This window comes from Lepeophtheirus salmonis, chromosome 13 (genome assembly GCF_016086655.4).
Source record: "Lepeophtheirus salmonis chromosome 13, UVic_Lsal_1.4, whole genome shotgun sequence".
Lineage (NCBI taxonomy): Eukaryota > Metazoa > Arthropoda > Copepoda > Siphonostomatoida > Caligidae > Lepeophtheirus > Lepeophtheirus salmonis.
The window spans coordinates 14,254,417-14,264,821 of NC_052143.2; the positions used below are offsets into that span (position 1 = coordinate 14,254,417).

At 31.2% G+C, this 10,405-nt stretch overlaps 1 protein-coding gene across 2 annotated transcripts; it reads left to right on the forward strand.

Moving 5' to 3' along the window:
- The first annotated feature begins 471 nt into the window (after window positions 1-471).
- Window positions 472-7,355, forward strand: LOC121127968 (uncharacterized). 2 transcript variants are annotated; one of them, XM_040723549.2, is made up of 8 exons: window positions 472-940; window positions 1,122-1,328; window positions 2,141-2,359; window positions 2,426-2,504; window positions 4,681-4,760; window positions 4,824-5,354; window positions 5,417-5,563; window positions 6,517-7,355. In XM_040723549.2, the coding sequence occupies exons 1-8, from the start codon at window positions 795-797 to the stop codon at window positions 6,707-6,709; spliced, it is 1,602 nt and encodes a 533-aa protein (XP_040579483.1). In that variant the 5' UTR covers window positions 472-794; the 3' UTR covers window positions 6,710-7,355. The 2 variants fall into 2 exon arrangements, with proteins under 2 accessions (XP_040579483.1, XP_040579484.1); XM_040723550.2 differs by lacking the exons at window positions 472-940; window positions 1,122-1,328 and adding an exon at window positions 1,577-2,049.
- The last annotated feature ends 3,050 nt before the right edge of the window (window positions 7,356-10,405 follow it).

The following is a 10,405-nucleotide window of genomic DNA, read 5'->3' on the forward strand; positions in this document are numbered from 1 at the left end:
GAGAGGGAATACCTATGCTATACAATAAAAAGTGACGTAATCAGTGAGAATCACGCAATCTATTTATATAAAATAAGAAAAGCAAATGCTACGTATTATTTCACTAATTTATTTTTTACATAATTCTTTCTATGAGTTTTTATTTACCTAAAACAGCAAGTTTTTTTTGTTCATCCTGAATCTTCCATGTATGAATAAGATTAGAAGTCAAACCAATGGACTACTACTACTACTACTACTAATGGTTAAACATCTATTTAGTGGATGTTTATTATGTTATGAATACATATAAGGAATTGAGAGGGCAAGAAGGTGTATGGAAAGCATTCGGGTTATTTGTTTTTACATTGTTCCTTGTTCCTTCATAACGTTCCGCGTGCGCACACTACCACTCAAGTCCTTTTCCCCCTCCAATGACAGACTTTCTCTCCCTCTCTCTGTCTTCTCCCCTTCTTTCCCCTCTCTTCCTTTTGGTACCCTTTTTCTTTTCCCTGGAACTAGAGAGAAATATTCCATTTACTACAACTCAAGTGATAATTCAATGTTATCAAAATAATATATAAGACGTTAATGTGATGGTGTAGTAGTCGTTTTTAGGCCGTTGTTCCTCAAGGACTTTCGATCAAGTGATAAACCACTACTAATAGTTAATATTTAGTTAAATACGACAATGAACCATAATGAAGAACAGCCATTTTGCTTCCTTCACTAATACTATAATGGGGCCTTTCATGACTTGAAAGAAGGGAATTGATTGTTGTTGTTGTCAATTCATCACGTGGGATTGGGAAAACATGAATTCTTTAACGTCATCCGTTCTTGAAGGGCTCTCTTCGTCTCATCTCTCCCTTGCTACACAAATTCAACTCTCTAATCGGGAAAGAAGACAAAAAATAGCTTTAAAATGTTTGGAACTTGAAAACATGCTCGAAACTAAAGGGTAAGGAGGGAAGGTAGAGAGAGTAGGAAGCCATATCCATGTGAATTAAAATAAACCCATATATATGTACATAAATAAATATATGGAATATAAATCCCTGTTTTTTGTTTTTATTGATGGGATAAAGCCTCCAGTTCCTTTATTCGTCTACTTAAGGCAACATACATTTTATATATTTAAGGATGTCTGCGTATGAGATCGAGGCCAAAGTCTCTAATTTTCGGATGCTTTTGCAACGACAAACCCCTTTAACAACTGCACCACTTCCAACTCCTGCAAATCATCTTTTCTCATCCCTCCCTAATCTCCAATCACAACTGCATCGTCATTTACCCAATAGTCTACTATCAACCCAAGCTGCACTTCAGCTATTGAAAGCAGAGACGAGGTAAGATTTTTTGAGCATGAGTTATTTTCTGTGTTTATGTTGCCATTTCCAAGTTATCTTTAATATAATAACTAATAATAATATTAAGAAAATGAGTTTACAACCCAGAATGGTACTTTGAAGTAGGAGAAAGCTGACAGAATAGTGAAAGCCCCAATGTTAACTAGAGAGAAAGAAGGATATTTGTATTTCTCTACTTCTTTCTTCTTGCCTTTCTATATTTATAGTTAAAAAAATCAATACGAACCATACTTTTCAGTGTTTTTCGAGTGTGTAAAAGCTTCAAAAGAAGCTCTATGTCATAGAGTAGTCGTGAGTCTCATTCACTTCTGAACAACTCCAGTTCAGAAATGAGTCTCTTGTCTCCTTAAAACACTATCCACAAAATGTGATCTCATCATCCTTGTGCTTCCACAAAGTTTAAGAATCCATGTCTTCCAAACATTTGATTTCATTCCAATTTGTAGCATATATATATTTTTATACTTATAAATTAATCCATCATGAGTCTCCTTGAGAGAGATTTGATTGATCGACTCTGCAATGGAGCTTTACTTAAATTCCTTTTCAACAGCTACTCAACACCAAATCATTCACAAAAAGGACTTTTATCCCTTTTAAATCCTTTGCTCCAATCTGCTGTTGCCCTTAACTCGGGTATTCTTATATCCACTAAAGTGGACAAAGAAACTCAAACACTTCCTTTTATCCTTGATAAACGGTTCGTAATTTCTTGTGAGATTTTGAAGATTTCGATCAATAGATATGCTTACATAAATATACTTGTATAAATATATTGGTCATATTTTTAGGAAATCCCTACTGGCTGACAAACTCCCTCGTAAGGAAATCATTGATCCCTATTATAGAAGGATTTATGGGAAGAAAAAAAGTAGAAGAGATTCTTCCAGACGTCGCCGTGATCGTAAGAAACGAAGCTCCAGTAAAAAGAAAAAACGTAAATCATCAAGGAAACATTACTCATCAGAGTACTCTGACTATTCCAATGACAATGGTCATCGGGGAAAAAGGTTTCATTCTTGTCTCTTCTGTATGTTTCCTTTGTTATAACGAGTCTTTATTCTAATTGCTTTCAGTAAAAAGAGGAAATATGATAATGAGGAGGAAGATCGTGAAAACGATGATGATAATTCATCTCTTGAGGGATCATCCAAGGTAAATATATACCAAGACTCTATTCTCTTGGCGATTTTACTTTATTATTTTTTTTTTAAAAAGAAGATAAATTGTAAGACTATTAATTATTCCTCTATGTACACGTCCTCTTCGATTGTTGAGAGTGGATAACTCTCTAATTATAATTTTTATAACCTTTTTGGCTTTGATACATAGTACCCAATTAAATAAAAAGCTCAACAATTGTTTATATAAAATATCCATCAATTGAGCTCCGCTCCCAAAAAAAAAAAAAAACCCCAAAAAAAACCAATGTAACTTATGCTAAGATTTTAGGTATTGCAAATTTTTAGAATGTATATTTTGAAGTATCATTTCTCAATCCAGACTCACAAACTAGATAATCATAAATATCACCCTTCTTACGAATAAATACTTTGGTGTTAGGAATAAATATTGTTTTTGTTGTTTATTCATTGCGAATTAAAAAAAAAAAAATGGCCCCATTTTTGTACAACTTAAAACATTAATTGTGCATATATAATATAATTAATGCATAATAATCACCAAATTGTAATCCTTACTCATTATATTTCTTTTCTATTTTTTTTTTCTTATTTTTTGAAACATTTCTTTATTCCCGAAAAAGATTTGCAAATATTTTTATATTTTTCAATCTTACAATCATTACACTGCAAACAGGACTTGTTGAAATCGCTTGTTCGTAAGTATTAAAATTCTTTAAATTGAGGAACACTTAGTATGTGGTTGGTCCAAGGGAAAAAATAAATAGATAAACTATTTATTTTATATACAAGTGACTTGAATATTTATTTACTTATTCAAAAGAAATGGGCGAAATTAAATTTTTATAATCCTCGTCTTAACATTCTGATATGATTTTTAAATTTTTTTTTTGATATTCTTCAATCTCAAGACGAATATTTCTTCACATTTTTTTTATTAACAAAAAAAAAAAAAAGTATATATTACATATATACCTTATAATTATTCAACGTATTATATAAGTTTAGTCGAATTGCATGAAAAAAAATTAAAAATAATACAATCAATACATTATTATAGAATTAAGGATTTGGGATTGTGGCTTTTATTTTTCGAGATATTAGTATTTTTAAGGTTAAAAATATAAGTTTGGCTTGATTCTTAATATAATTTGGGTAACGGCACAGTGTTATTATTTTTTTTTTGTATGGTGGTGATGGTACATTTTCAATGTTTGTTTTTTATTACATATTTGGACCCCGTCAACACAAAACAATCTTTAAAAAAAATTACATTACTTTTTTTACTTCATATATCAGGGGCTTTATATATATATATATTTATTTTTTTTTTGGGGGGCTTGGTCTTAGGTTTTTGTTTTGTTTTAAATCGAAAAATTACCTTTTTTTATTTTTGAAAAAGTGTCAAAAATGCATAAGTATTCACAGAAAATTAAATTATTTGGGAAAAAATTGAAATAGTACATTTTTGGGAAAAAACAAAAAAGTCTTAATTTGGAGGGAAGGTAGGGAAGTCCCTCCAGCCCACCCCCGGCGGATGCCTCTGTAATTATAAACAAACCAATTCTTCATGGACATATTTTGGTTAACTAGGGGATTTAAACTCAAATTTAAGGGGTGGATTTTTATATGAAAGGGTATTAAATATACGAGTAGTTTGGAGCCATTATTTGATTTAAGAGATTTATTTTTACTCTTATATGGTCTTGCAACTATAGTATATCTTTTTTTTTCTTTAAGTGTGACTAGAAAAGGTCAACTAAAAGAAAGGAATAGAGACAGCTGTAGACTGCAGCCTTCAAATTAAATCATTTGTTTGTCATTGTTTCCTTTTTTAACATCACTAATAATAATGAGCAATGAATTTAATGGCTTGCAGTGAACAGCTGACTCAATGATGTATTCAGTCCTTCCCTCTTGTAGTTCTTGAACCAGGCTACTTTAAGCCTTCAAAAGATTAATACATAAAATGGTTTGCTTTTGTGATGACAGACCATATATTTAGATGTTTGAGTTGATTTGATATTTACATACCTGTTGTATGTTGCTAGGCGCAATATGCATATATTTTTCACCTTAAATTTGAAAAGCCAAAATCCAAAAAGGAAAATAAAACATTTTGAAAGATTGAACAACCCCTTGAACAAATAAGAATATATACTAATCTGTCTGATTTCCTTTTATTATAGGATAGAAAAATGCCAAAAAGAAAAAAGCGGAGTGGAAGGAAAAGGTCTCGAACTCGTTCCAGATCCAGAGGCAGATCCAGGTACTACTGCATACTTTATATTAATTATAGCTGATTGTCATTCAATGTTTTTTCTTCTTTCAGAACACGGAAAACAAAAAAGAAAAAGAAGAGAAAGAACTCGAATAGTTCCAAGACAAAAGGCTCCACCTCCTCTTGCTCCAAAACTAATGAAGCTCCCCCGAATGAGTTTAAGAGCAAGGAGAATAAAAGTATCGTTATTTCTAAAATAGAGGACTTGCCCACCATCATCGATGACGATGATGAATATAATTCCTCCCGAAATAGTGATCCTAGCATTCTCAAATCCAATTCAAAAGTATTAGCCTTTGAAATCAATTCCAACAAGAAAATTAGATCAACTGCTTTTAACCAAGATGAGATGATTGAAGAAAAAAAGAAGTTAAAATTTCCGAAATTTCTTCCCAAATTAAACTCAACACATGAGATGTCTCCTATCTCTTCTTCCTCATCCCCTAAAAAAACATCATCAATTTCAAAGGTCTTGCCTCAATCCAACAACAATGCTTCTACTAACAGTATAAATATTAATAATGGTGCAAGTAGTAGCAACAGCGGGAAAGAAGACACTTCCATGCGAAGAACAAGATCTCGGTACTTTTCCCAAGAAAATTTAATTGTTTTGTAATAATTATTTTATATTTATATTCCTATAGATCTAAAGAGAGCAGAAGTTATAGTCGAAGTCTTTCTTATTCACGTAGTCGAAGTAGGAGTCGATCTTCCTCAAGTCGGAGTCGTTCAAGATCTATTCCCATAAGAAATGGATCACCTTCTTTTCTAGAAAAACGCCGCATTACGAGGTGATTTGATATTTAATCTTCATAGTTATGTAAATTCTTACATCAAAAGTACTCAGAACAAATCAATTTTGAACAGAATATTCTTTTATTATTTACATAAAATCTTCAAACCCCAAGTATCAAAGAGGCTCTGTTATTATCATAAACGATTTTGGAGTCTAAAATGAATTTGTAATTCTTGCAATATTTTTCGGGGAATATTGCCTACGATCAATAGTGTTGAATGGGTCCTTGTACATTGATTTCCTAATCAGTCTTTTTTTTTTATTGGTCCTAGTTATTTTTTTATTTTCTTCACTCCTTGCTAGGATTTAAGAATGTAAGAAATAATAAAATAATGGATTATAGCCAGAACGTATAATAATACGTTCTAGTCACACACATCCTACTTTTAACTTAAGGTATTTGGTCTCTTTGGAAGAGGTTATGAATTATGATGCAACTTCTGAGACTCAAATGAAGTCGTTAGTAGTATCAACGTAATTTCAGCTGTTTTAGTTTCCATAAAATACCCATAAGGGTCGGTTTTAGGGCTGAAATTGATTATAAGGACCTGACTGATTGGACTGCAGACTTTTTAGTCCTTGTAGACTGATCCAACAGTACCTACAAATAATAAACGTTTGAAGTTACAGAACCTATTTATTTTGTGAGTGAGAATTGTTGAAGTTTGAAGAGTCCTGAGAAATACATTGTCTATCGGGACATTCCGATATTGACACATACTATCTAATGTTGTATGTGATGTCAAATGTGATAGGCATGTTAAAATTATTGAAATCTCTGCGAGTGTAAAACCAATAACGAGAACACTAACACCTTATAGGTTACCAGCTTATACTTTTTTAAATATTAATTCTCGCGGAGATTTAGAGAATTTTCACATTTCTACTGAAAAATGACTCTTATTCATAATGAACTATTTGATATATTAATTTAATTGTGTCTTTCAGTGCGAGGAAACGCCCTATTCCATACACAAGACCCAATTACAGCTCATCCTCTGATGATGACGATGATAGCAGTTACTATGATTATAGTTCTTCAAGCTCCAGGTCACGCTCCTCATGGTCAAGAAGTAGTTCTCCAAGCCGATCTCGAAGTCGTTCGCGGAGTCGATCCCGAAGTTATTCATTTAGCCCTTAATTAGAATTAATAGTTCCCTTCTAGTCATTTTCTTTTAAGTCTAATAGTAATACAGTCTATTAAAGAAATCTATAAGCTCCTTTTTTCATCTTCAAATCTTCATACGTCATACTATTATTTTAGTTCCTTTTTAAATTAATGTAATACTCAAAAATTATTATGAAATAATGATATTGTTATTTTTGAATTTAATATACCCAAAAAATAAGGAGCAAACTATTATAGTATTATAATTTCCCACACATAACTATTAGACTTTACTACAGCATAAACTATTACTTACTTTTAAATAATATCTTATTTTATTTGTTAATATTGTATTATACAATTTTGTTTTTCTCAAATGAATATGTACGTATGACTCAGTACAACATCAAATGCTTTACTGAATAAAGTATATAAAAAAATAATAGGGCATGAACAAACTAAAAAATATATATTCTTTGCAAGGCGGTGTGACTTTTTGTAGCCTGGGCTAATATAAATATAGATTGATTGAGGTCGCTGGTGTCTCATCTATGTATGAATGATAATAATCATTCGGGGAATTGTATTATTTTGTCGCAATACGGCGCCACTCTCTGTTACCTTACTTACAAACTAATATAGTAACCAGCACCCATGCCCTATTAGTTTATCAAGGTTATATTTGTTGTTTCATTTCGGTTTAATCTATTTTCTTCTTCGAATGGACTTTTACGTCTTCCTTGGAATATATCAAAATACATATTATTATAAATTATAATCATTAATATTGTATGGACTTTAGTCATTCATGTGTGAGAGAAAGATGTCGATTCTTCCAGTTTATCAATCACTTTGTGATGAAAAGTAAAAAAAATACATGCGTCTTACATACATTTTGGCTGCACATTAGTATAATCTTCATATATATATATACAGGGTGATGACTCAAAAATTAGAAAATTTTAAAAGCCGTTTTCACTTCTACATATTTTTATTTTGTGCAATTTTAATTGACAAACTTTTGAAACAAAAGTTAGTAATTCTACAATTTTTTAAACGTTTTATTAAATATCCACCTCTATTCTGAATGATGGCTTCAATACGGGCGCAAAGAGTAGCACAACTGGCATTAATGAAGTCCCAGGACAATTTGCTCCCCTCCTCTGTGATCACAGCCTTTAGGGCATCGACATTCGGGTGAGAAATCTTCTCCTTTAAGACGCACCAAACAGCGAAGTTCAGGGAGTTCACGTGGGGTGAGGACTAAGGATTGCAGTCTGGTGGACAGAAGGGAGCCATGTTCTCGCTGCAGAAATGCTGCACCTTCTTAGAAGTGTGTGCCAGGGCACCGTCTTTGGTAAACAAATAGTTGTTCATTGGCAATGGAGTTTTAAACCAAGATGGCAAGACTAGAGGGTGGATTCTAATTTTTGAGTCCTTCCCTGTATATTTATACATACATATATAACCTTATCAACGTTTCAAATCCTTTCATATATAACCTTATCAACGTTTCAAATCCTTTCATATATAACCTTATCAACGTTTCAAATCCTTTCATATATGCACCTTTATATTAGTCGGCCTAGTTTTGATATATATACTGCATACATATTAATAAACGTTGTAATTTAATACACATTTACATACATATTAATATTAAATTTAATATGTGTTTTTTTCAGAGTTGAGTAAAAGCCTGTCTTCATTTAATATGTTCAGCCCCAATCTCTGTAAACAGTATGAAAATATTGATTTATATTAACATTATTATTATTGTAGCCAGTGTAGAAGATACGTTAAAATACGAGACAAAAATGTATATGACAACTGGAGAAAATTCCTAATGCTGCACTGCAGATGCAAGGGATATGAAACCATACGAATAACAATAGGAAGAATTTTAACCATATGACTATTCTGTGTTCTCCACTATTGATTTGCCAATAAAGACAATTTTTTTATTTTCTTTTGAAAACATTAACTCTCGTTTTTCTATTTTTAATTCTCACTCTTTCGAAATTATTAATGATTACGTTATCTTCTAAATAATAACAGCAAATATTAATTTGTTGTGTTTTCTATGGTCCAGGATTTTGATTACAAATATCAATATTTAGTATATCAAACGATTAAAAAAAACCCCTACAGATTTGAAGGCTATAGTTAAGGGTATTTGATAGTGCCCCTTCTCCTGATTTCAGTGATACCAATATTTTCTAAATGTACTCGAAAAGTACGAAGTAACTTGAATATTTCGACAAAAACAAGGGCTTCCTTTTTTCCACTTCTTTAATTCTATAGTATGATTATTCGGGTCACAATATCGCATAGATGGTTAGCAGAGGGTGGGCTAGAGAGCCTGTAGCCCCCCCCCCCATAGTTTTTAACTAAAAATGGTCATTAGGTAAATTATACAGCAGAGCAAAAAATTAAATATTCGTTTTTTTTCCAAAAAAATTTAATTTTTGGTGAATAGCTTTGGATTTTTGAAATATATTTTGAAAAAATTTGAAACTTAATTATTCATATTTTTTATCCATAACTATCCAACCACAGTTGGATATCCAGTATTATTCAGTTGTATATCCATGAAATTGTGTAAAATGATAGTTGAAACATTTTAGTTTGTGGACAACATTATAAAAGATAAAATTATTTCTAAAATCGTAGAAATATTAATTAATATATACCAAATATTATTTCAATCTTGGATCTTTATAAAAAGAACTTCCTTCTTTTCCAAAAGGAAACAAATATTTGAATCGTCCTCAATATTTTCTACATACGTCTACAAATATCTCTAGTATTTTCCAAAAATGTTAATTCTCATTCATAAATTCTCTATTCACAAAAGAATAAACTGGATGTTATAAAACTTATATCCTAAATGTAACATATAAAGTGAGGACATCTTCTCCAGTTTGGTGGCGCTGTTTGTTATTACTGACGTCACGTGAAATACTCCATAGAAAAAGGAAGGATTTTGTATATTATATATATTAATATTAATGTCATACTGTGATTGGCTCATCAATAGGGAATGACGTCACAACAGTTATGCAAACAAATAATGAAAGTATTTACTTAAAACATATGCTTAGGAAATATTTCACATAACTTTCTTCATTCAAATTTCGATAATCATTGTTCTTCCTCTAATGTTTAGTGTCGTAGCCGTATAACTTCCAAAGAAAAGTCCACATGAACAATTTATCATAATGAAAATCCTCTATTTCTCTCTAAGAAGCGACGTCTTTCTTCCTACACCGTAATATTAAAATGATACTGAGGACTTATTCTTGTATTGTAAGTCGATGTTTCTCTCTTTCCAAGACTCTAAACTCTCTTCCTGAGGCGCCAACAACTTGTTGTATGTCAGGATGTCATAATTGTGTGTGGCTGGACTATGCTGAGGATGTAATTAAGCATTATAATGATTTGGGGCTTACGTTGAGTTACGAAAAGATCCTTGATGACATTGACGCAAAAATTGATGACTCCATGATGAAAAGCTTTATTAAATTAGAAATAAGAATGAAATTAAGGAAAAAATAATTGGATTTTGAACAATAATTTCAATACTTTGTCTCTGTCTGACCTATATTTGAAATACAGAGTTCTTCATTTTATAATTCATTATTAAAATAAAAATAGATTATAAAAATTCAATATTAATGAGTATTATTCCGACTATTTCAGTTATACATGTGTGTACAATGTACTATA